This window comes from Bos mutus, chromosome 8 (assembly GCF_027580195.1).
Source record: "Bos mutus isolate GX-2022 chromosome 8, NWIPB_WYAK_1.1, whole genome shotgun sequence".
Lineage (NCBI taxonomy): Eukaryota > Metazoa > Chordata > Mammalia > Artiodactyla > Bovidae > Bos > Bos mutus.
The window spans coordinates 28679943-28707658 of record NC_091624.1 but is presented as its reverse complement, the minus strand read 5'-3'; the positions used below and the strand labels follow the sequence as shown (position 1 = coordinate 28707658).

The window sequence follows — 27716 nt, the reverse complement described above, 5'->3', positions numbered from 1 at the left end:
CGTTGCATGCAGGCTTTCTCCAGTTGCAGTGAACAGCCTACTCTTTGTTGCAGTGTGCAGGCTTCTCATTGCTGTGGCTTCTCTTGTCGCAGAGCGCAGGCTCCAGGTGCATGGACTCTAGAGTGCTGGCCCAGTAATTGTGGCGCATGGACTGAGTTGCTCCACAGCATGTGGGATCTTCCCCAACCAGAGATTGAACCAGTGACCACCACATTGCAAAGCTAATTCTTAATCATTGGATCACCAGGGAAGCCCTGTTATGAATTTTTTTTTGCTTTTAGACCTCATAATCTTTCATTTTTCTTGTCAGTAAATTATTGTCCAGTATAATAGTTAAGCATATTTCATGAATCTTTATGGTTTACAGAGCATTTTTCATACACTTTTTTCATTCAGTTCTTACAGCAACCTATCAGATCAGTAGTGTCATCCCTACCCTTTTTAGATGAGAGGACAGGTTCAAAGAGATGGTGATTAGCTCAAGGCTATAAATGGAACTGGATTTCTGGGTATATATTCTCAACTCAGACCTCTTTATCCCTGGGCTCTTTCTGTTATATCACTACTGGTGGTATTATTTTAATCACACTTTGATCTTGCCCTTGCAGTTTTCAGTTCAATTCAGTCACTCAGTCGTGTCTGACTTTGCAACCCCATGGACTGCAGCATGCCAGGCTTCCCTGTCCATCACCAACTCTCAGAGCTTGCTCAAACTCATGTTCATCGAGTCAGTGATGCCATCCAACCATCTGATCCTCTGTCATCCCCTTCTCCTCCTGTCTTCAATCTTTCTCAGTATCAGGGTCTTTTCCAATGAGTCAGGTCTTTGCATCTGGTGGCCAAAGTACTGGAGTTTCAGCTTCAGCATCAGTCCTTCCAATGAATATTCAGGACTGATTTCCTTTAGGATTGACTGTTTTACCAAACAAAAAAAACTATTTTATTTCAGGTTTGCAAACTTGTGCCAGAATTTAGAAATTAAGTAAATTTTCTATAAATCAGTGGTTCTCAACCAGCTACAGTTTGGCTCCACCCTTTCCCCCTGGCACATTGGCATGTTTTGGAAAAATAGTTGATTGTCACACAGTGGTACAAGTGCTACTGGCGTCTAGTAAATACAGACCAAGGAGCTGCCAGACATTCTGGAAAGGACAGGATAGCACCCCTTCTCTGTCCCGCCCTGGCCCCATGCCACCCAGAATGATCTAGCCTACAGTGTCAGCAGTTGGGAAACCTCACTGTGAAAAACAGATCTAATTACTCTTTCTTGATCTGGATATCCCAACCTTCCACCCCTTTTTATGTGTCTGTAACATATGGCTCTCCCCAAAATTATTTGAAGTCTAGTTTTTGAGGTGGTTTACTATAAAGGTGGTTAGCTCCCATAGCTCAGGTATGATTTGGGTTGTTTCAATACTATTATTAAGAATAAGCATTAACACTGTACTAAAAGTGTCATATATAAGAGTTTTATCAAAGATAGTTTATTTTTCTGGATGGGGGAAGAAAAAGCACAAATATTTTATTTCAAGCCAATATTTTAATGTTTTTCTTATTTTTTTTTAGTTTTATTTATGTTGAACACCAAAAAATACATATGTAAGTACTGTTAATTTTTATACAGAGCTAGTTTCTATTTTATGATCTGCCTATTCAGTTATACAAGATGTGTTCTTCAGAGTTATCCAGTCTGTGCATATTTAAGGAGACAGTTTGGTGTAGAGTTGATAGTATCCAGTCTCTTCCAACCAAGGTCTTACAAAGGGACATCTTGAAAATATTCGTTAGCATTGAAGTGACAGTGTTATATAACCTAACAATGGACACACTGTTAAAAGCTTATAATAACTGTAATAATAAAAAAATGTGAGATTTTATATAAACACTCACTATGCATTTCTATAGAGAGTTTATAACCAGGTAATAATCATTAAAGAGAAAAGTATGTGCTACAGCTTGAAAAACAGCCGTATGAATAGCATCTGTTTGAGTTGGTAATAAACACTTACTGAAGACTTTATTATAAAGAAGTTTTAAACATAAAGACAGTAAGTCTTGAAGTTGTGAGAATTTGAATAAGATTATATCAAACCATACTTCAACATTATTAGAATATTACAGTAATACCCAAGTTTTTAAAGAAAGAATAAGAATAGTATAATGTATTCTTTATATAACCGTACTTGTCAATTTTCTTTTTCTAATAGCAAATGAAAGAACACAAATTTTGCTAAGTCAAGCATTCCATTTACAGTACAGTTCTTTTTTAAATGCACTTGATAACAAAGTATTAAATATTGAATGTCTTTATTTTTTGTTACTGAGAAAGAATGTTCAAGCATGAAATTTATGCAAAATCATTTACATGTAAAAGGAAACTGCAATAAATGCCTATTTCCTTTAATCCTGATGTATCAATAGTTTTTGCAAAATTCTGTTGAAATTTATTGTCATACAATAAGTCAGTGGACTTAAGCACATAGGAATAGATTTTTGCATTGATGCATAGTACCACCATTATTAATAGAGTTCAAGTATTCCAAATGTAACAATTTTTGAATTTTATATTAAATGTATGCTGCTAATTACTAATTATCACTTTCTGAAGTTCCCAAGCTGAACACTCATTCTGCTCAAAACACAACGAAATGTTGCAGGTTGTACCTCCCAATACTTTACCGGGTTGTTGGATAAACTTATTGCACTGTATAAAGATTTCTTCATCTTTGGCACTGTTGGGCAGAAATCATTCACTCCCACTTTTGTAATTGAATTAGAATGAAGAAAGATTATCTGTTGTAATGGGGGAAAGAATGGATAAAAAATTCTTGATAAATGTGAAAAAGAAGATATTCTATTTGTAGTCAGCATTTGTTCATGGACATATTTTGCTTAAAATATATGTGCTCATTTATGCCTATTAAATATTTATTATAAAGACTCAAGCTCCTGTATTATACAGAAATTGCTGTATATATGAAGTGTGGTGTAGTATTCATGCCAAAGCCCAGGTCAGCCTGGTCAGCACATGCCACTCTCCTGTCCCTGTCTCTCTCTTTCTCTCTCTACATACACACACACTCACACACACACATAGATGAAAGTTGTTTGTCATACAGTAAGTCAGGAGACTTACCACATGGGAATAGATTTTTGCTTTTATGCATAGTAATACCCAACTTTTATATATGGATGTGTGTGTGTGTAGGGTTGTTTCAGTACCATATGCAATAATGTGTTTTTAAAGTATTAGAAATGAGTGGAAGAATGAAATTTAATGCTCTAAGAATTAGTTTTACAAAATGAATGTGAAGAATTTTTAGCTAGCATTTTCTGTGTTCAAAGGAGAGAAGTGTAGATAGAGCTACTTTTTTGTTTTATAGAAAAATATGTCTATTGACATCTTAAATACATATCTGTAATATAGCATCAATAGTTGAATCTTTATTTGCACCAGTGGACAAAATACAATTTTATAGGCTGTGTATATGTCTTATTAAATTATTACTCAGAAAAAAAATGGAAAATATAAGACCTTCCATTCATTCCCTTTAATAGCCCTATAAATTCCTTCTTTGGACTCTTTTGACAACTGAGATTTCTAGGAAGTAAAAGCAATCTACTTAACTAACAAAGTTTTGGCATATTATAAAGAGCGAGCCTTTTGCTGGCAGGCTAGGATACCAGTTCTAGGTTTTGTTACCTCTGCATTTTGCTTTGGTGAGATTGATCTGAGCCAGTCCTGAGAACTGTAGGCATTGCTAAAACCTCTTAAGTTTTGTGTTTGAGTCGCTGCTGCCCTCTATTAATCTTGGGGGCCTCATGGCAGATGCATTATATGGTTTCCTAGCAGCTCAGCAGCAGTGCAAGATGTAGTTTACCACAGCATTGACCTCATTGGGAATGGAAAACGTTGCTGGACATGGGTGTGTTTGGTTTGTGGACGTTTGTTGAATGTATCCTTATGACTATGTTTGTGTTATAATTCTGTTTAATTTTTTTAATGCTAGCAATAGTATGGATAGATTTAAGATGCTCAGAATCTAGGATCAGTGTTGTGGAGTAAAGTACTGAAAGACTGGACAGCTTAAGGGAGGAAAGACCCCGCTGTGCCCACTGTTTTTTTTTTTTTTTTTTTTAAAAAGGTTATACACAACATTTGAAAAAAATCAAAGCAGAAGCCGTAATCTTAATTGGCAGATTAGCACCTGCCAATGTCACATGCATTTTGATTGCTTCTAGGCCAAAGGGTTCGTTTTGTGTAGTGAACAAAACTTAAAGAAAAATTAGAAAGAAATATAGAAGCAAGTGGCTCAAGACCCATTTTGTTCTCAATGTGTTTTTCCTTGGATGATGAGGACTTTGTATAATATATCAAGGAAAGCACATGAGAAAAATGGACTAAAGGTGATTCAGATTAAGTAGAGATGCTTAATTTGAGGTCCATAGATGAAAATCGGGAAGATCTGTGAAATTCCTAAAATTATGTGAAAAAATTTTCTTCATATTTTTTCTTGGGAGTATCTAAAGCTTTATCAGATTCTCCAACAATTCTGTGGCCCCTTCTGGCTAGTCAAGAGTTGCCAGATTAGAAGGGAAAGTTTTTCTAATAATTAAGAATAAGAAATGTGAGCCCTTAATGTTCCAAACACTGACTTTTGATTATATATTCTGGCCTGAGTTTTTTGAAAAGCATGCACACTTTTAGTCTGGCACCATATTGATAGTGAAAACACCTCGGACTTTATCCACGTGCTCTTCCTTCATAAAATGTGTACAGAAATGAAAGGTTATATAATCCTACTTCATTGCCTCCTGACCAGTCCTGTCTTTACATAGTTATTGCCACCTCAGAACCTGAAATTAGCTGTCAGCACCTTAACCACAATGACCTTGACAGTTTCAGCAGAAGAAACTGAGGGTTAGAAATGGGTTCCTGAGTGTTTTAGCTTATACCTTAATAGAAACTGGCCTTCTAACACTCTTGCTGCATAAAACATGTTGCATAATCTGGAGGGTCATTAGGCTGTGAATTAGGAGGGTCATTAGGGTGTTAGGAGGATCATTAGGGTGTGAAGCTACTTGCTGCTTTGCTTCATATACTAATATATTTCATAAAAACAAAGGAAAGTATTAATATCTACAAAACACAAGTAGAATGTTTTACCTGGAGGTATTTCAACTCTTGTAATCCTGAAGGCACTTTTTTTAGTTTGTTGTTTTCTAGGTGTATTTCTCTCACACGTGGTATGTTAGCAAGACTTCCGTTTTCAATATCTGTGATCCTGTTGTTTCCTAGACCCAGCCTAAAAGTGATATAAAATGCATCAGTTCTTGAGCAGATGATATGATTCAATTAGCTGAAAACACAACTAAGTTAGAAATATTTGTATGTATGTTCAGAGAAAGGTATTCCATGCTTTCTTTTAATAACCTATTTCAGGATGTAATAGCCCTCTCCTCTACTGTCAGGAAATTTTCTAACCTGTTTGCAACAAAAGGAACATTTGGAAAGTGTCCTTTTACTCATTCCCTCTTTCATTTCTGAGACAGAATGATAGCAATCCATTCTAGTTTTCCCTTAATTTTGATTGTGTCCCTCTCTATACATTCTCTAACGAGTTTCATTAATATTGTCATCATATGGACTACCACCTACAGGTTGGATAGGATTTGAGAAATGTTTACCTTTGCAGATCTTTGTATCGTTTAAAATCCTCAAGTTCCACAACTGAAATTTTATTATAATCTAAATGTAGCTCCAGTAAAGTTGAAGGTAGTTCTAATGATAAGAAAAGAAATATGTATGTTAGATCAGGCGAAGACCAAGCCCTGTTGAGTATTTATTTTCTTGTTAAGTTTCACATTATAGACTTAGGCAGTTTGGGGGATTTGCTTTTTTTAATTATTATTATTATGGAAAATTTCAAACATAGAAAAATAGAAACTAGAAACCTTGCTGGTTGCTTGGCTTCAACAATTATCTCCATTTTTCCAATTTTGTTTCATCTACCTTAGTAGTTATGTGTTATCGATTTGTTTTTATTAATTTATTTTTTTGCTAGAGTACTTAAAATCAAATTTCATATATAGTGTCATTTCATTTGTAAAGACTAGACATCTCTAACCCATAAGGTCATCTTTTTTTTCCCCTTTCATAGTCATCATGTCTGTATCACGTCTAACGAAATTAGCAATAATTCTTTCCTATCATCTAATAATCAGTTCCCTAATAAGTATATGATTATTACTATATTATTTTACAGTTGATTTGTTCAGGTCAGGATCCAAATAAAGTGTACAGAATATATTTGAGTCTTGTATCTCTTTAAATCTCTTCTTCTGTTACATACTACCTCCTCTTTCTCCTTCTAGTGATTGTTTTAGATATTAAATTGTTTGAGATACTCATTTGTAGATTGGGCTAATGGCCTCCATCTAGGCCCTTTATTTCTTATTACCTGGTAGAAGAGCTGACTCATTTGAAAAGACCTTGATGCTGGGGAAGATTGAGGGCAGGAGGAGAAGGGGACGACATAGGATGAGATGGTTGGATGGCATCACCGACATAATGGACATGGGTTTGGGTGGACTCTGGGAGTTGGTGATGGACAGAGAGGCCTGGCGTGCTGCAGTTCATGAGGTCACAAAGAGTCAGACATGACTGAGGGACTGAACTGAACTGAACTGAGTAGTTAGATCTAGAGACCAGATTAGATTCAGTAAATTATTCTTTCATCTGATAGTCTTCACACTCATTCATTGATTACTGCTACTTAGACTTATTATTTCATTAACAATTAGAAAATGGTGATTTTCTGATTTCATCATTCATTATGCATTTATTAGGTGAGATTCTTCTCTAAAGAATTTTCCTTCATTAATTATTTAGTTACTTTATAATACAGTTTTTATAGAAAAAGCAGCATAAATGTTTGATTTCATTAAAGTAATGAATTGGTACAATACCCAGAGGTGACCAGTGAATTTTTTTTCTAATTTTTGGCCACATCCTTCAGCTAGTAATTGGGGACCTTAGTTCCCCAACCAGGGATCAAACCTGCGCGTCCTGCATTGATTGGATGGTGGAGTCTTAACCACTGGACTGCTGGGGAAGTCCCAATGAATTTTTTTTAATATCATCTTTTCCTGGGCTCCAAAATCATAGTGGGCAGTTACTGCAGCCACAAAATTAAAAGATGCTTGCTCCTTAGAAGAAAAGCTATGACAGACCTAGATAGCATATTAAAAAGCAGAGATGTCACTTTGCCAACAAAGGTCCGTATAGTCAAAGCTATGGTTTTTCCAGTAGTCATGTACAGATGTGAAAGTTGGACCATAAAGAAGGCTGAGCGCCAAAGGATTGATGCTATTTAATTGTGGTACTGGAGAACCTCTTGAGAGTGCCTTGGACAGCAAGAAGATCAAACCAGTCAATCCTAAAGGAAATCAACTCTGAATATTCATTGAAAGGACTGATGCTGAAGCTGAAACTCTAATACTTGGGCCACCTGATTTGAAGAGAAGATTCATTGGAAAAGACCCTGATGCTGGGAAAGACAGGGCAGCAGAAGGGGACAACAGAGGTTGAGATGGTTGGATGGCATCACCGACTCAATGGACATGAGTTTGCGCAAACTCTGGGTGATAGTGAAGGCAAAGGAAGCCTGGTGTACTGCAGTCCAGGGGTTGCAAAGAGTCGGACAAGACTTAGAGACTGAACAGCATAAACACAAGAATTTTTTTCCTCTGATATGTTTGGATCCCTGCAGTTCTGACCCTAGCTTTCTCCATTTAACTGAAGCTGGAATGAAAGAGACTAACCAGTGATTCAGTCAGACCTCATTTCATTAATCCTACACATAATGTATTAGTTTTCAATCAGAATTTCTTGTTGCCTAGCTAGGAAATGCATTCTTTTTTTCAATTCTTGCTAAAACATTTCCTTACTTTATTAGTATTAAGACTGTTAAAGATAATTTTCAAATCCTTATGAATAGCAATATTCATCATGGCTGAATTTATATTGATTTTATAATGTACTTTTATTTTTAAAAATAAATAAATTAGAGAGCAGGAAAATAATTCTAAACTGAGAGCATCCTAATTTCTTGAATTCTGATCAGTTGAGGTTACTCATATTTAAGGAATGACTATACTCACATATAAAAAACATAAAACTGCTTCATGGTTTTTTGTTAATGACATTACGTGTTTATTTTATATTTATTTTATAGTATGGAAATAATGTTAGAAAGCAAATTCAAGCAATTTTCTTATTTGAGTTCAAAGTAGGTTATAAAGCAGTGTAGACAACTCAACATCACAACTCATTTGGCCGAGGAACTGCTAACAAAAGTAAAGTGCAGTGGTGGTTCAAGAAGTTTTGCAAAGAAGACAAGAGCCTTGAAAATGAAAAGTGTAGTGGCTGGCCATCAGAAGTTACAGTGACCAATTGAGAGCAATCCTCGAAACTGATCCTCTTAAAACTAAAAGAGAAGTTGCCAAAGAACTCAGCATTGACCATTCTGTGATCATTCGGCATTTGAAGCAAATTGGAAATGTGAAAAAGCTTAGTAAGTGGGTGCCTCATGAACTGACCGAAAATCAAAAAAATTATTGTTTTGAAGTGTTGTCTTCTCTTATTCTGTGCAAAAACGATGAGTCATTTCTTGATTAGATCGTGACATGTGATGAAAAATGGATTTTATATAACAACCAGCAACAACCACCTCAGTGGCTGAACTGAGAAGAAGCTCCAAAGCTCTTCCCAAATCCAAACTTACACCAGAAAAATGTCATGGTCACTATTTGGTGGTCTGCTGCCAGTCTGATTCACTGTAGTTTTCTGCAAAACCATTATATCTGAGAAGTATGCTCAGCAAATTGATGAGATGCATAGAAACTGCAACACCTGCAGCTGGCCTTGGGCAATAGAATGGACCAAATTCTTCTCCATGACAATGCCCAACTGCATGCTGCACAACCATCACTTCAAAATTGATCAAACTGGGCTCCAAAGTTTTGCCTCATCTTCCATATTTACCTGACCTCTTGTCAATCGACTACCAATTCTTCAAGCATCTCGACAGCTTTTTGCAGGGAAAATGCTTCCACAACCAGCAGGATACAGAAAATGCTTTCCAAGAGTTCGTCGAATCCTAAAGAATGGATTTTTATACTACAGCCGTAAACAAACTTATTTTTCGTTGGCAAAAAATGTGTAGATTGTAATGGTTCCTATTTTGATTAATAAAGATGTGTTTGACCCTAGTTATAATGATTTAAGATTAGCAATATGAAAGCACGATTACTTTTGCACCAACGTAGGATATTTCTGTATCTACTCTATAGTCAAACAGGTCTCTGTTCCACTCCACACAATTCCATTATGTAACAAAATTTTCCAGTTGAATATGAAGGAAAAACAGTTTTCAGTCTACTTCTTTTTTTTTTTTGGTATGGCCATTTTTATTTTAAAGTCTTTATAGTTAACATTACTTCTGTTTTATGTTTTGGTTTTTTGGCTACAAGGCATGAGGCATCTTAGCTCCCCTACCAGGGATTGAACCTTCACCCCTTGCATTGGAAGGTGAAATCTTAACCACTGGAGACAAGGAAAACCGCTTTTCATTCATCTTACGTTGTCCAGTCTAGTTAAGAATCCTCTGGACCTCTGCCTAATTCACCCTGTTGCAATGGGTAGTGATGATTGAATTATAACATTTAGGCAGTCAACCTTAACATTTGAGCAAATAAGGCATAGAAACAAAAAACTGTCTTTTGAATGTCGTAAGGATTTTAGTGTCATAAGCTTCCCTTGTGGCTCAGCTGGTAAAGAATCTGCCTGCAGTGCAGGAGACCTGGGTTCGATCCCTGGGTTGGGAAGATCCCCTGGAGAAGGGAAAGGCTACCAAATCCAGGATTCTGGCCTGGAGAATTCCATAGACTGTATAGTCTATGGGGTTGCAAAGAGTTGGACACGACTGAGAGACTCTCACTTATTAAGGACCTTAAAGAAGTAGTTATGTAAATTTAGAGATTTGAAATTTAAATTTCTAAATATATAAAATCTTCCTTTAGACTTTGGAAAAATCTCGAGAACTTCATAAGGAGTTAAAACTTCATTTAAAGATACACTTTGAAACTTGAGAATTACTCTCAGCATGTTTTGTAGTAAAGAAAACTGCTAATATAAATATAAAGAGTGATGATAACTGCAAGACCTGGGAGCCACAGCTCTGGGGTGGTGCCCCTCTGTTCTCCTCTAGTACATCCTCTTCCCGTCTGCGTCAGCTTCCAGCTTATAAAAGTTATTTTATTTAACTTGTTAGGTAGAGTATGTGTTTTTGTTGTTGTTCTAAAGATTAGACGGTAAATATAATATTTCAGCTTTCTTGTGGAAAAACAGCCAGCTCCTTGAAAACTAAATTAAGGTTGTTTTTAATTGTGTAAGTTCTGAACTAAACTGATTTTTCCTATACTAAATGAAATTGTCTTTTCACTTTAGATGAAATGAAAGATCAGTAATAGTAGCCTTGCTTGATTTTTTATCAGCTTATGTTTGTTTTGTTAATCTGGATCTACTGAGTAATATAGAAAAGGAGTTAATGATAAAATAGAAGAAAAAAAGATTATTGCTGATTTTACTGTGGATACTGAAAGAGGGCTGTTTGAAAGGAAAGTATGTTATTAATCATAGGGGTTATTTCTGATCCAGGTATTAGCATAGGAGAGAGACTTTGTCAAGGGGGAAGAAGGTGAGACTTTAAGCATGGGCTTGGAGAAAGGTAAATGCTATCTAGTTAGTCATTAGTCTGGGATTTTGTAAGTAATGATTTAGAAAATTGGTCCTGTGGCAAACTTAAGAAACATTTTACTTTGAGGTACCAGCTTCAGGTCATGTGATAGAGCATGGTGGTCATTCTGGTACTGGTTATGTCTTGTAAGAGTGTTTAGAATGTGCCCAACATTGTCTTCAGACCTTTCTGTGCATTAGCCTGTTAATGTACACAACTCGGCTGTAAAAAAAAATGAGGTGTAGAGTTCCTTGCCTAGAGTATACACCCACCCCCACCCCTGCCACTGCCAGCACCTGCCAGTCTCTCCTCACAATTCCCACCCTGAACTACTGCTGCAAGCCTGGAGAAAGGTCTCTGACCCTGTGCATTTCCCTCTGCTTTCTTCTCTACAGAATTCTCACCTCTCTGAGACACTTCACAGAATGACAGGTATAGACAAGTAAATGTCAGGAAAGAGAAAATTAAAAGTTCATTGCTTCTTAAGTTTTATTCTCCCTGGGAATAAAGATTCTGGTTTCAAACTATCAAAAAAAGGAGAAAAAAAACCTCTTTTTGTGTACATGAGAAAATACTAAATTGCATACTATATGACCAGATATACCGGTAAAAAAGAATTCTGTGGTTTTGACAGTGTTTATAGCATTACATTTAATAGTCATTTTAAGATGACAATTTAAAAAATACTATACAAATACAAACCTTTTGGAATTGAGGTCAGTTTTGCTTCTGCAATTCTGATATGGAACACTGTTACCCCTTCAAATGCCCCTGGTTCAATCCCATTGTTATCCAGAGGGTTTGCACTCATTTCTGTTAGGGGTGGAATTATATAGTTTAGTACACATATGTTGTATATTGAAGGAAACTCAGAATACAGAGATACATGTCCCTAGAAGTGTGAGCATTATTGTTCAGACTCTTCTTTGCTCAGTGTATCTGTTTCTGTGTCTATCTACTCTCCTTTCTGTTAGTCTCAGATGACAGAATGCTTTGTATTACATAGGCTGGAGTATATAACAGCTTTACTCTTTTGCTTTGAATTACTAAATCAATAACTTACTTATTCTTTTCCAACCATGAGCATGATCAAAGTTTTGTTACAGAAATACTACATTAGGAAGAAAGACCATCATTCATATAATTCAAAACCTTTGTGTTTTTCAGTGTACATTTATTTGTCACCTAAACTTTTTAAATTGCAAGTCAATTAAAAATTATTTGTTAACAGAAATATAACTGAGGAAGTACCAGATAGTGAAACTGTTTGGTAAGTGTCTGGCACTTGGTTGAATTAAATGAATAAATGAATGAGAATATTGGTTAGGAATTTTGAATAGATATTGTGGGGGAAGTTGGCATGGTCATACCAGGGGTGTTAGAAGTAAAATACTGTGTAAAATTTAAAGTATATAGTAAAAATGCCATAGTTCAATAATCTTAAAGAAATAATGAAAAGTCAGCTGTACATTCTAAATAATATCTGAATTAATTTTATAGGTTATATTTAAGTAGTTTTTACATTAAAAATGATATCTTTAAATTAAATGAGAATAACAAATATTCACCACTTAAGGTACAATCAGAAAATGGAAACCACATTAGGGAATTCTTGAGAGTGCATGTGTATTTATGTACAAAAGGTGTATTTCTTTAAGTGCTATAAATTTTGTTTGATACTTTATTTTTGAATGGCTTATCTAGGTAAAGCTTATTAGATTCAAAAAATTAATTTTAGAAATTATCAATCCTAAATTTGTTAATGATGATAAAGATCTCTATATCTGCATATTGCATATAATTTCAAAATGTCCCATTTATTTGCAAAAACTTACCTAGAACATGTAAAGCATTCATTCCTTTGAATGTTTCCTTTTGTATTTTCTTAACTTTATTGTCATGAATTCTGAGTTCTGCTAATGATTTGGGAAGATTAAGCGGTATTTCACTTAGTTGATTGTGGGACAAATATAGCCTTCGCAACTTCTTTGTGGTTAGAAAGGCTTTTGGGTGAATCTTTGTTAGCTTATTGTTGTTCAGAATCAAACCCTAGATAAAGCATAAAAAGTTGTACCGAATCAGGAATTTTATTTACCAATATTTGATTACCAATATTCAGTAGTGATTGGAAATCATGGAAATCAACGCAAATTGTGTCATTCATATACTTTATTAACCATGTAAATAATTCTACAGTCCAATCTAAGCTAATAGACACGCGCGCGCGCACACACACACACACACACACACACATTTGCCACTGCATTGAAACAGTGCAAAGCTTTAACAGTTGGTTTCATGCCTTTGATTTATCTTGAGTAGGTGAAGTGTTCCTGTGTTTAAGATTCCCCTCTCCTATTTCAATTCATGGAAGTAATGAATGGTATTATCTTTATCTTATCTTAAACCTGTTCACTCTACAAAGTTAAGTTCAGTACATACCAAATACATTTTTGCATGATTTTATCTACTCTTAAAACCTCATTTCTGTCTTGTTTACTAATGTTTACTATTTTCTCCAGAATAGAGACTTGTAAGAATAAATTCCTACAATGTGCCCTCAGCATTCTGGCATACTGTAGACACTGGGGAGGTGGTAGTAGGTTCTGAGGAATGACTCAACCCCTTCTCAGTTCTGTGGCTATTTCTTGGTGCAACGTGGCAAAACTCTTCATAAGAGACACAACCCCAGAAAGTGAACGAACTTATACAGCCTGAATCTGCGTTCCCCACAGTCAAACCCTTTATGACACGTTGAGGGTCTGACTGCAGCCATCTAAGTCTACTGGGGTGCAGAACTTCAGAACCAAAACTGGGAAAGTCCTTGGTACCAGGGCTTGCCAGTCACATAGCAACTATTTTCAAAACATGCCAGATTTTGCAGAAAGAATTTTCAATGTTTTCCAAGGGCAATGGCAAGTGGTTTAGCATTCCTAGAATCTACTGGGGCACAGAACTTCAGAACCAAAACTGGGAAAGTCCTTGGTACTAGGGCTTGCCAGTCACCTAGTAACTATTTTCAAAACATGCCAGATTTTACAGAAAGAATTTTCAATGTTTCCCAAGGGCAATGGCAGGTGGGTTTAGCTTTGCTAGAACTTTTTATTCCTCTCTGCTAATCTGGATCCTCTCATTCTTTTAGGGAGCAGATTGAGATTCTTTCCTTTTGACTTCTGTCTCTGGTACCATTGTACAATAATCTTCCTTGTTTCCAGACTGACTTAATATGCCTTTATCCTGTTATTTACACTGTTGTTGTTTCACAGAAGAAATACAAATACTTTGGCAGTTAGAGTCCCTTTATTATCATGTCTACTGGTTTCACTGCAGGCCTTTACTGTCTCCTTTTTCTTACCCTTCTTTCAGACATCACTAATTTTAACAATTTCAGCTAAAAAAGGTTAAACTGAGAAGAATTTAAGCTACATTTTGTTACCAACTGGTGATATATATTCCTTTCTGTGTGCTGCCAAATTTAGAATGTGTTCTCTTTTCCTTTGGTTATACTGAAAAAATGAGAGGACAGGGAAGATTGAACAACTTGACGAACTCACTCAACCCCCATGAGGTAAATTTAACAGAAGTTATTTCTGTCCTCTTAGTGACGAGGACATGAGCACAGTGAAGAAAAGTGATTTGCCCCTGCCTGCCCCCACCCCTCAGCCCTCCATACTTTGCTCTTCCTCTTGTGTGCACTCCCTGTGGGCTGCCACTGTCAGGAGCCCCAGTGGGAATATGGGCCTCAAGTAGATCCAGCCATCACAAATGGGGTTTTGTTTGTTTTTTCCCTCTGGTTAAGACATGCGGTTGTCATACTGCATAAAAGGAAGGATAAGAATACAAAATGGGGTAAGACTTTTAAACCCTCTAATGCTGCCCCAGCAAGTTGAGTTAGCACAGTGTCTCCATTTAAGCAGTACTTTCAATGTTGGCTTTCACATGAAAATTCCAAACATAGCAGTCACAGAGCCCCAAACACTGTGGTTATATGTAAGGGCAGAGGATAAGAAAAGTATAGTCTTTCAGTGGTAGGACAATAAGTCTTCATGATGAATGTGTCTGTAATAACGGGCTGGAAGTGTACTTGGAATATGTGCGTGTGTGTGTGCAGTGATCTCACTTATTCTCTAATGCTTCGTTGTTCTCTGTGCAAGAATCAGAATGCCAAACAAGCAGCTAAAACATATAGAGAATTTATAGGATATCTAAAAAAATAATTTTAGTTCTCTTTAAAGACCAGTGCCATGTAGATGATACTATAATTAAATAAGTGTTTTGAGATATACAGCATGCTAACAATTTAAGTATAAAGTGTGCTTTTAAAAGTACTTAACATTTCATGCATTGACCGGTCTAGAAACAATAAGCTGGTAGCAGTAATAGCTGACAGCTGGACTCTGAGCACCTTATATGCATTCACTCGTCTAAATAACCATTCTGAATTCCATACTATTATCACACTTCTTTTAAAACTGAGAGAAGCCAGACTTAGAGAAGTAAGTCACTTTCCCAATGTTTCTAATTCTGTTAGACCAAGGTTTCAGCCTGGGACTGCTGAACTCCAGAACACTCCAATACAATGCCATTTAAAAATTGACTAAAAGCAAGTTAAGGAGGCCTAAGACAGCTCCTGACACCTTTTTGATTCTCATTTCTCAATGAATAACTGGAGTACTAGTAGGTTAAATCCCTGGAATACTCCTAAAATATAATAAAATAATGATGTGAAAAAGACTTAATGATTCAGAGTTAAATATGGCATTAATGATTGTGGTTTTATAGATAAATATAGGTTGAAGAAGTGGTAGAAGCATTCACTATATTTCCAACATCTGAGGCTAAAATAATGGCCTTGGTATTTAAAAGTCTTTGTAGACTGGAGTTAGTGGGGTAGATTGGACAGATCATATTATGCTATTTCTGACTGTTTAAGTGAGGCCTCATTTATAAGATATATATATATATGTTCTTCCATTTGCTCTTTTCTTTTTAACATGGAAACTTTATTATGTATGGAACCCAGAAAATCTGCACTGTATATTTGAAAGGGAAAAGAGCAGTCAAGGCCCCACAAGCCCAGCCACCAGGCAGTGCAAGGGAGAGTACGGCTTCACAGGGGGTTGACTGGGCTCTCTCTGGGTGCCATCCGTGCCAGGCCTTATCAAGGGGATTTAGCAAGAGAGTTGAGTAAAACACCCCATGTGGTGTCTAGAACACAATCTTCCAGCTGACATTTAAGCACTGGTTTCGTAATGGGATTTGGTAGTCTCCTTCCCTGCCTGCTAGGGTGGTTCAGCAGGGTTCATGTGGGTAGAGTGGCCTCAAGCCTCTCAGACATAGGAAGAGAACAGGGCTATATGGGTGGCTACATAGCAAGAGACTGCTATGGTCATAATATCTCTCCCATCGCCTCTTGGTGCCTTGCAGGTAACAGGTTTACTTTCTTCTCTCCAGCGTAGCATGAGAATGTGGAAAAACAGCCTAGAAGAGCAGTATTACCTTACCACCATAGCCTGGTGCAAAAAAGAAGCTGTTCTACTCTAATATTACTCTGAGGGGAAGAGATGACATCCCATGTCTGTGACAGTGTGGAATCAGGTTCTTCCCCGAAACCAAATTTCAAATAGCATTCAAAATTTTACCTGCTAAAATCTAGAGGCCCAAAATGTTAAATAGAGAAATAAGAATCTTTTAAATTTTAGAAAGCTAAAATATTAATCAGTATAGTAAGAAAAGTTCTTTTTCATCTTCAGAAGTCTAGAAAAAAACTCATATAGATATATTTAATCAATTATGTATGTTGCACATGCTGCTCTTAGAGCTTTATGGTTTCTTAAGTCAGTGGGTTTACATACTGCTTTTCTTACACTGTACATTAATAAGTTGCTATAAATAACCATAGTTTCATTATTTTAGTGTGTAATGACTGTGATTACTGAAATAATCTCATCTAAGGACCATTTACTTGAATTCTTAGCCCACTGCCTTTCAATCGTCTATTATTCAGTAAACATCAGTTGAATCAAATTAATAATTGAATTAAATCTATCATTTTTCATTAACTAGAACAATGCAAAATAACAGGATTTTGTCATTCATCACACAGAGTAAATAAAGACTTGTTTATACAAACACAAATACAAGTAATCATTTTAGCAGTGATAGAGATTTTCACTTAAATATTTGAAAATATGAACATGTATTCTTACATAAAGTGAGGTGAGTCCTTTAAAGTCATTTTCTTTGATTTCCTTAATTTTATTGTTTTGAAGGTCAACCATTCGAGTATCAAATGGAATGTTGCTTGGGACGGAGGACAGACCTGAGAAAGAAACACATTGCGTACATATTATATCCTAAAGATAAGATTGCTGATATTAGTGTGCTTTTTAAGAAATCCGTGATTGCCATTAAATAGTAGATGACTTAATGTGTAGCAGATGACAAAAACATTGGTCTTTGGAATGGCCTAATCTTATCAAGTAACTTTATTTTTACAAGGTGTCTAGCTAGGTCTAGCTATCACTTCAGTCATAGTGACATTAAATGGAGCTAAGTTGAAATGCTCTAATATGACTACAAGGAGGAGACCAACAGTGGAGGCACAGATTCTGCTTATGCACTTTCGACTAAAGAATATTGACATTCTTTGCAGATTTTCAGGCAGTCATAGTGCTAAATTGGAGCCTGTGGGTTTTGATCATTTTAAGAAGCATCAATATGTAGAAAGTTATGCTTAGAAAATAGGTAAGTTTATTTTCATGTATACTATTAAAAACCTTACCACCCATTTATTTTAATAATGAGCTTCTCTAATTAGTTGTAACTTATTTGATTTACAAAAATTTATTCATCTGTTTGTGACCCCATGGACTGTAGCCTGCCAGGCTCCTCTGTCCATGGACTTCTCCAGGCAAGAGTGGAGTGGGTAGCCATTCCCTTCTCCAGGGGCTCTTCCTGACAGAAATATCAAAATTGGGTCTCCTGCATTGCAAATGGGTTCTTTACCATCTGAGCCACCAGGAAAGCCCTAATTAAATTATTTAAAGATGTTAATGTGTTTTTTCTTTTTTAAAGAAGCAAAAAATCAGCAGGAGCAGTATGTGGTACATTTCTTCCTTACTTTCCTTGTTTTCCTCGAATGGTTGAAAATGTGCACCCCTGATTGTTACCAGACATTCCATATGATACTTATGCTTGATGCACATGGGGCCTTCTTGGTTTTCTTCTATATTTTATTATTGAAACATTCAAATATACAAAAAAGTTTAAAGAATTTTCCAGTGAAATCTAATATTCCTTTTTCTCCCATCAACATTTTACTATACTATACTTACTATCCATCCATACATCAATTTATCTTTTTTATGTATTTTAAAGTGAGTTTCAGATATTACTACACTTTTAGTGGAGCCATCGTTACTCCTGAAGAGTGTTGTTTTTTATTTAGTCGCTAACTCACATCTGACTCCTTTGTGACCCCGTGGTTTGTAGCCTGCTAGGCTCCTGATGAGTAATATTAATATTATATTTAATAGCCCAAAATTGAAGAATTAAATATTAAAAAATACTATGAATGTCAACATTCCACTTGACAGCCCTCGATACTTTCTCCTTTATACTTTAAAACTGACAATTCTTTGAAGAAATTTGACATAGTTGGAAAGAGGGAAAAGGGGGTAACTTGATGGGTTACCAAGGTAGCAGCAGTTTTGTTAGGAGATTACTTTGATTTTAGAAAATAAGTGGAAGGTCTTGTAGGAAGCTAGAAGTTCTGCAGACAGGACCTATAACATAAATTTTGAGAAACCTTCCCTTACCCTACCCCTGATGAATTTGGAACCTTCATTTTCTGTGATCATGGGGTAGGTGACATTTATGCTGCTAACAGTGCCATGTCATTTTAAGATATGTGCCTGTATATTCCATTAAGACTTTCACAGTGATTCTAGCTGATAATAATATCCTCTTTTTCTGGATGGTTTTTGTTCACCTTTCTCACTATATCCCATAATAACACATTTTTAAAGTCTCTGGAATTCACTGTAGCAAGTTTTGCATATTGCCGCAAATGCTGTGACCATGGGAAATGAATCTAAAGCTTGCAGAGGCATTGTCTGCTCATATATACCCTCCAAGTGGCCTTGATGAGCTCCAGGTCCAGTATGGGAAATGTGAACTATACCTTTGGCTTCCCACAGTGGGTCAGGTCTGAGTCATTCTGTGTTTTGGAAACAGCTGACTACAATTTCAGTGTGCATTCCTGTTACACCTCTCCCTGAGTATGCCCTTCTGTTTGACAGCACTCTTGTTAGAAGTATTAAAATAATAAAATACTCAGCAGAGAATTATGCGTTTTTAAGAAACTTTAGAAAGCGACTTGCATTTCAGCCACTTCTTTTCTAGATAGTTTTAAACCCAAATCATTCAAAACACATAGAGTATTGTCTTTAAAGTGCCTAGATTAGAGATTTCACAAACTCTATAACCTATTCATTGTTCTGGGCAGACAACTATTTTGTTATTGTAGAATTTTGCTAGAAAGCACAGTTTAAACCAGTTGACACTCTATAAGATGAAACCGCAGTGACATCCATTCTCTCTGAAGGAAATTAAAGTGAAGTATTGATTGAAATTTGGAGAGAGAAGGAAATGTTCTGTATATGAAATTTCCAATGTTTTCCTCAGATTTTCTGGATTTTTAAAATAAGTTTGGATGGACTTTGGGGTTTGTTATACTTTTCAAAAATTTAAATGAAAAAATTCCTTTACAATTAGCCGATTTTTAAAATTTCAGTGAGGTCTTTCCCTGTCCTTTAAATTTTATCAGAACAACATAATTCTTCAAAACAAATTGATGTATGTTCTTACCTAGATCGGAACAGTGTACAACTCTCGAATAGCACTGGCATCCAAATGGACATGTTGAAAACAGATCAAATGGGAAGAAGGGGTTAATTGGCTCTCTTGTTGGAAAGAGAGAGTTGTCAGCATCACTGTCACCTTCGTCTTCCATGTCCTTCAGCATCAAATTCTTCAGTGTCAAGTACGAAGGGTGAAATAATGGTTTGGCAGAGCACAAAGTCAAGAACACTAGAAGCACATACACCTTCATGTCTTCCTATGTAGAGGACCGATCTAGAAGTAAGTAGACATTGAGGATTAAGTTCAAGTTTAAATAGATATAGTTCCTGCTGCTATATAGTTCCCAGGGCTGGCAAGAATACAATGAAATGGCATTCTTATTTGTTACTAATGTGAGAGTAAGTTTATTAAAAGTTTTTGGAAAGCAGTGCAACAATATGCATTGGATGCTTTATGAATATCTTTATTTTTTCATCTAGTAATTTTACTTTTGGCATCTAGTCTCAAGAAACAATTCTAATGTGCATAAAGGTGTTCACAGAATTATGTAATAACAAAAGATGTTTTAAGATTATACTTATGGTTAAAGGGAAATACTAAAATAAAATAGGGTGTATTTATTCCTTGAAATACTTTGGAACTCACAAAATATTTGCAAATATATTTAAAAATAAGAAATACTGTTGTTTGAAAGAAAATATTTAAAAAATCTATACGTAGTATACTTACACACGCACTCAAATCCTGGCACAAATATACCTAATTGATGATATTATCTGGGTTGTAGAGTCATGTCTTTTTTCCTTCAGTTTCTATACTGAGCAATAAAAATTATATTTATACCTAGGAAATTAATGTTTTGTTTTAAAAAAAAAAAAGGTTATCATATTCCCTTATTCCTAAAATCTTTCCATTGCCTTAAAGTCTATGTCACTTTTAAAGTAAAATCCTTCATGTCCCATTAGTACATCTGGAAGTTTTCTTTAACTTCTATCCCACCAGCCTCCCTAGCCTCATTCTCAGAGTTAGTTACTTTTTCCATAGTGTTACTGGATTTCTTCCTTCCAATCTGTTCCATTATCCAAAACATCTGATGTCCAGGCTATTCTTTCTCAACTCATCATTCCACTGAGTTTCCTTTTGTTTAGTTTTTCGGAGGTGGGGGTGCTATCATTTGCATTTTTCTAAAGCCCACACAGAGCTGGAATGCACAAGTGAGAAACTTCTGAGGGTTTATTGTCATATGATGGCAGATCTTCCCACAGGTATGTTTATATATCGTGGTTTCTTAACTATGAACTGTGAAACATATGGTTTTTTTGGTTAATTTTCAAAAAGTAAAACCATTATGATATCATCTAAAACAGACTTATGCCTGTCTTCCCTTTGGGGCATTCAGTTAGCCGCACATAAATCCATTGGTGAGGCTGTAGCCTGGCAGGGGGTAGTCCACACGCAGCCGAGTCACCCAACAGTGTGGTTGGGCTGCTATGCCTGAGCGTCAGACAGCGCCTTAGTCACAAAGGACTTCTAGAGTCACTTAGAATTGACCCAACCTCAGGAAGACCTGGCTCCCTGGATCCTTGAATTATGCCAGCTTCTTACAATTCTCCAGAAATTAGGTTTAATGTCTCTCTACCACCTTGCTATTTCTGGACTTGAAAATCAGAAATGAATTAACTAATTTAATTAAAATATTCATATATATGTATATACGTTTTAATCATCAGAGGAAGATTTTTTTAAAAAACCCTACTGTCATCAGTGATTAACCTGATAATTAATATTATTTAACTCTTAGAAATCTATATGGCAATATGCACATTTTGCCCAGTGGACATCACCAGCCTTGTCAGATTTCCCTATGATAACTCACACTCAGTTGTGCTAGGTAAGGGAGAATATAGGGCACAGAACAGTAAAAAGTTTTTTATTTTTATAACCTTATTCTGAATCCCACTCCAGGAACAACAGTTCTGCCCTCCCATCTCTGCACTGCCTTGTGGAATTGTCAATTCAGTTTATTCTAGATACGTCTCTCAGATTAATCAGGAGGAATAGGAAGAACAAAGAGCTTCAGTGGCTTCCCCAAGGCCACATGACCAAATTGAACTAGAACTTGAGTTAGAGATCATGTGTTCTGACCCATCCTTGCATCTTCTGCTACAACCCACACAGGAGCACTCTCTTTTATCTTCTTTTAGCTAATGGCTTCTGTCACCTCTTCCTTTCCAGCCAGTCCACACATTGCTATCCAGTATACATCTCTGCATAAAGGAGTGCACTCAGAGCTTTCAGAGGGTGGAAATGGGGGTGGTTTGGCAGTCAGATTTGTATAGTACAGAGAGAAATTGTGCTGGCAACTCACGGCCCAGCAGCTTCTGTCAGCAGGTTACCTTCCAGTCACCCTGGAATCCTGGCACCGGCACCTGATTATGGTCAACTGGGCTTCATTTCCAACATCATTTTTTGGCACATCATTTCTGCTTCTTGGCTGCCTGCCTAACTTTGCTCCATTATGTTTCTTGACCACAGGTTTATTTGTGGTTCCTGGTTCCTTAACGCTTGGTGCCCTGCCTTGTCTTGATTTCTAAAATTCTCATTCTTGAGCTAATTTAGCTTTTGGTCCTTATCAAAACCAAAGCTTGTCCCTAGTACCAATTTATTCTTTAAGATTGTTCTGCATTGCAGCTTTATCTTCTAGGTCCATAGCTGCCCCAGCCTTGTTTGACCCTGGTGGAGAAGTTAGTGGTGGCGAAGAATTAAATGTCATTTGATGTCCTGTCTCTAGCTTTCTTTGAGGTTGCTGAAGTTTTTCGTTGGGCATTTATCAGTACGCGCTATGTACTAGGCACAGATGCAGAATCCATGAAGTAGAACGTATTTGGATGCTTTCAATGGATGTGTCTCTCCCTATGCACTTCTCCCACACTTCCTTGCTCAAAAAGCAAAAACATACCTTCTAATCCCCTACTCTGAGGTAAGTGTGGAATTATCGTAAAAGTGAATGCTTAAATGGCAGGTGCACTAATACAAAAAGTAAAAAATAAATGCTCAAGTTAGTAAATAGAACTAAACTGCAGGTGATCAGTGTCAGCTGTGTACACTGTGACTCTAATGTTTTGGAAGAATCTCCACGTGTGTGGTTCACAGACTCTGAAAGTAAAATTCTTCACCATAAGTCTCTGTGTTCCTCATAACCTTCAGTTTACTGTTTAAGACCAATAGAAATAAAGATGTCAATAAAATATACATACACAAAAAAATGGTTGAAATAGAATATACAAACCTAATAAAAGGGATAGTGGGATTATGAGTTAAAGGTTATTTTCTTGTCTATGGTGCATATTTTGTAAATTATTATTTTGCTTTTTAAATATTTTAAATAGCAGTCTGCAACAAAATTGTCTTTGCTCTGGTCCTCCATGTACTTTTGCCTTTTCTTACCACTTCTATAGCATTAGACAGTACAGTTAAAGGTTTCCCATATACTACCCCCTCAAAAGTCAACCAAAAATGCTTCAAAATAGTTTGGAGCTACAGTTTTTGGTAGGACTAGCACTATTTACTCTGGTCCATGGGAGGCAGAGAATTTTCATAAGGTTATTTTTGAGTTAATTGGTTGTTTGAGTTTCATTGGTTTTTGGTTTTTGTGGGGTTTTTTGGTAGAAGCTTAGAGATAAATAGGTTGCAGTTTCCCTGTCTAAACCAGAAAAATCTAACATATAATATCCTAGAAATATAGACCTAAGAAAGCCAGAAAACTTTTTTAAAAAATACATGTAACAAGAGGAATATATTAGAGATCCAAAGTGGGAAGCCATACCACATCTTGGCCTTTCCTTGTAACCTGGCAGCAGGCCAAGAACTTGCCTTCATTCCTGCAAACCCGATTTCCTGCTGCACTCATGTTTCCCTGTGACATAGAAGAGCCCTGGAGTGGGATGCAGGCTGGGATGAGGAAGAGAAAGGCAGTTGTGACAGACTTAGAGGGACACTGGTGTGAAGGATGCACAGAAGGGTGGTGTACAGGTGAAGGAGAGGAAGGAAGCCAGGCATGAAGTGGGGCGGGGGGGCTTGTTTCTCTTCTATGTCTCTCCCAGTGGGCTTTTGATCAGCCTACTTGCAGAGTCAGAAGGGGCATCAATCAGTTTCCTTTCCTCTCTTCTTATACTGATGAGCTACATAAGCTCCTCCCTGCCTTGGATGAGATGGCAACTCTGGCTTGCTAGATGAGGCAGTGGCTCCTCTATGGTAGTTGGGAAGCTTTCCTTTGGCTGGCTGGTGGGGGCAGCCACCTGTCATGCCTTCCTGGACCCTTCCCTTGTGAGTGAGAGAGGAGACATGCCGAAGCAGAAAATGTCATTTAGTTGAAACTCCCTCCCAGTGTTGAAGTTTCCTCCAGAACATTGTGGACCAGATGGCGTGTCCGCTCTCTGATTGCATGACTCCAGTGAGAGGACTCAGGGAGCACACCTCCTCAAGAGACATCCAGTTCCACTGTTGTCCATCTGTGGTTGATAGGAAATTCTTTATAGAGACCAAAATATCTTCTGTCACAGTCTTCTCTCTGTGCTACTTCTGTCTCCTATTAGTCATATGAAATTAATCGGATCTTTTTGCATTCTCTTATCCTGGTTACTTGAAAAGAGAAGTCGGGAGAACCTTGATTCCATGAGGAATTTACCAGTTATTCCCTTCATTTGAAATGACAAAGCCTTGATAAAAACAAGTGATTATAGACCCTAAATCTCTCCCTATTCTAGTTAAGCACTTTTTATCAGTAGGAAAATACTGGAATGTCCAAGAGGGAACACCAAACAGTAGTGTTTTTCTATTCAGTGTGGAGTGTAGAGAATATTGTTTCTCATTTAAATGATGCGCCTTTTAGTTTTTTATCTTATTTTGAGATTTTGAGCTTATTAATATGGATCAAACTCTTATTTGTTTAGTTTTGGCAGTATTTAGATTGTTATTTTTAAGACCTTTTAAAGTGTTTATGTCTTGTTCTCAAGAAAACTCAGTATTTCCCTGATTTAAACCAGTTTTGCCAGAGTTTCCTACTCATAGAAAGCTTTGAATTTGGTTTCAGGTTTCTCTGAGTAGTATTTGAAATATTATTTCAATGCTACTGCTGTTATTACTAAGCCATTACATATTAGAGCCAGGAGAGGCCTTTGAGACTTTGCTACCGTGCCCTCTTTTAAAGTGGAAGAACCTGAAGCTGGCCTCCTCATTCCTGCATTGTCCACCCTTCTGCTTAGCCTTCTCTAAATGGGTCTTACTCTCACAGTGACTTCCAGACAGTAACCAGACTCCCCTCGGAGAGCATGGGGCTAGAGGTTTGGCCAAGTTCTTAGGATTGGAATTGTAGCTAAGAAGTGTCTTTCTGAATTTACATAAGCTCCTATTTTCTGCTTAAATGTTCCACAAACTTAGAATGGAAAATCTGTCTAAGTGAAATGGTATTTCCTCTCAGACACTATTATTAGGAAAATAAGCCACTGTGCTTTTAAATCCTATCCTTAAAGATCCGCTTGGCTGAAATGTTCCTATAAATTCACATGTACCAATAATAGTTTTCAGTATATAAATGTGATATACCATTCTTTGTGTATTCACAAAAGGAATCCAGACTAAATTCAGCTGGAATCAAGGTACTTGTAAGTGAACAAGTTAAATCAAACATCCAAACATGCATTTGGAAACTTAATCACAGTACCTTTTGGTCATGGAAACAGATGCTTTTAAAGCCTACGATTTCCTTAAAGAAATAATTAACTTTACCTCAAAAGTATAAGTAGCAGCTGATTGAAGAACTTGCTGGCTGCTTTTCTCTTTATATGTTTTGTCCTTCATCAGTTTTTCAATGCATCCAGCAACCTAGCTGCTTTTAAAAACAAAAAACTCCTACCTCTTCATTTTTCTAATTTTTCCTATGCTTCCTTAAAACTTGTGCTTATAAAGTTAATCTATTCTGTCTCAAACCTCAGGTCAGATATCTGAATATTCTTTTTTAATGTAGTAGTTGTAACAGAGGACTGCATATCCCCTCTTCTTTCCACCAGTATCCTATTTTTCTAAATACTAAAAACATCAAGATGCTTTTATGTGTGTGTGGGCTTATGTTTTTTTTTAAAAAAAACAACTCAATTCTTAGTGGGATTTTTTAAGTCTTTATTTTTAAAGACATATAGACTCCCTCAGATTTCTTTGTAACTTAATCCTATACCATGTGGCTATTGTTTATGACTGCCACACCTCCAAATAGATTGAACAAGAAAGAAAAGTGTGCTCTATTAGATTATGAGGGAGTAGGATATCAAATACATTGTTTAATCTTTTAAGAATTTACTTTGAGAGGGGATAAAGGAAATCTTTATTTTACATTCTGACTGGATTTTGTGAAGTCTCTAATCTTTCATATTGAATATAGAGCTTATTAAAGTTTGCTAATAAATATTCTTTCTTAGACTTATATGAATCTCCATTTTAACTGTCCAGTGCCATTTCATTACATAAGAATAAGGAAGACATTTATCAAGGAAAAACATGAATATTCAAATGTATAAGTAAAAACATTTGAATAACTCATATTTTTTAAATGCCTTAGAAAATAACATAGTTTCACATTTTGGAAAGAAGTTTTTTTACTATTTTCACTTAATGTATTTTTAATATCCCCAAGCTTTTTTTATCATTAATATAATTTTTTAAAAGAACATATTCATACACTATTTGTTTAAATGATTTTAAAAATCAGCCATGTTAACTTTTATGGCAAAGCATAGTGACAGGTTATCATCTAGCTGTTTTAAGAAGTCACAGTTATGTTGAAAGTAAATCCATTATATATAAAACATAAAGCTAGAATAATATTACATATGTATCTAAGTGCTGTTTTTTAAGAAATTATACAGATAAACTTTATATTATATAATTTACAGGCATTTATGTTAATAACATTAATGTCCTCTTAGTATTGACTAAAATAATTGTACACTAGTGCATGAAAAAAAGACATGAAAACATACCTTGTAAGAAGAGAGTAAGTCCTCTTGAAAGTAGAATTTTCCACCATGTACTACAAATCTATAACGTAAATGTCCTCAGCTACTATTTAAGAAGAAAATATGAGAAGGTATTACATTTAAAAGAAAAACACCCTTCCACAGAGCCTGGTGTGGCTGCACCCTGGGTGACACTGGAATAAGCTGCTTCCACAGATTAGCCCATGTTAGTACTGAGAAGCGAGATTAAAACTTGTTACTGCTCATGTGTTTTCCATCACTGTTTGTATCATAGCCAAGACTTCTAGCTAAACTCTAGACGTCTACTGGAAGATTCTGAAGAAAAAAAAAAAAGAGTCTAATAATTCATGGCAACTGGCCATTGAGAGTACAGTCAAAGTCATCCAAGAAATACCTGATTAAGAAAAATACTTTATGAAATTCTTAAATGAATGAATACTTATACATTACGGATTTAAAACTCACTCTATATAGACTAACAAAATATTTATCAATTTTAGAAAGGGGTACTGAAAGAGTACATTATTGAAATATAAACCCAGTCTCCAGATGTACCTAAGAAAGGAGCCATGCTGTTAATTTTCTTCTGATGACTGAAGCTATTACATCAAGCATATGTCTCAAGATTGTCTTTAAAAGCTTTTACTCCTGCCATAGGCATGTCAGTGGAACTGCAGACCAGGCCCTATATAATCCTTCTAGCCTTTATACTGTGATACAAACATAGACTCAAGGATACAGGTGATGCTTCCTTGGACTTTACTTTTCAAGAGAATATCACCTATGACCACATAGAGTTTAGGGAGGATGTGGGAGCAGGAAAGCAACATTCTCTGTTACCCTGAAAGAGTGCCCAATTTACATCAGTTAAGAGACCGTTCTTCAAGAGGACGTTTTTCTAAGTCTGGTGAGAAAGACTCACCAGTACTAGGTAACACCAAACCAGCATCTTCATGATGTGCAGATTTGGGGGCCAGCCTGTTTGCAAAGTGTGTTTATACTAGTTAGCAGAATTTCTTCT

The 27716-nt window shown here is 36.2% G+C and overlaps 2 protein-coding genes across 3 annotated transcripts in view; one reads left to right on the top strand and one right to left on the bottom strand.

The window, feature by feature from the left end:
• CENPP (centromere protein P) overlaps positions 1–27716 on the top strand; it is a 237069-nt gene that overhangs the window by 116140 nt on the left and 93213 nt on the right. The window lies entirely within an intron of this gene.
• ASPN (asporin) lies at positions 1521–26953 on the bottom strand. The gene is made up of 8 exons (XM_005901830.3): positions 26699–26953; positions 19671–19937; positions 17009–17121; positions 12635–12848; positions 11502–11612; positions 5689–5782; positions 5168–5306; positions 1521–2793 (listed from the first exon to the last, which is right to left on the bottom strand). Exons 2-8 carry the CDS (start codon positions 19912–19914, stop codon positions 2596–2598), a joined length of 1113 nt encoding a protein of 370 aa, XP_005901892.1. The 5' UTR covers positions 19915–19937; positions 26699–26953; the 3' UTR covers positions 1521–2595.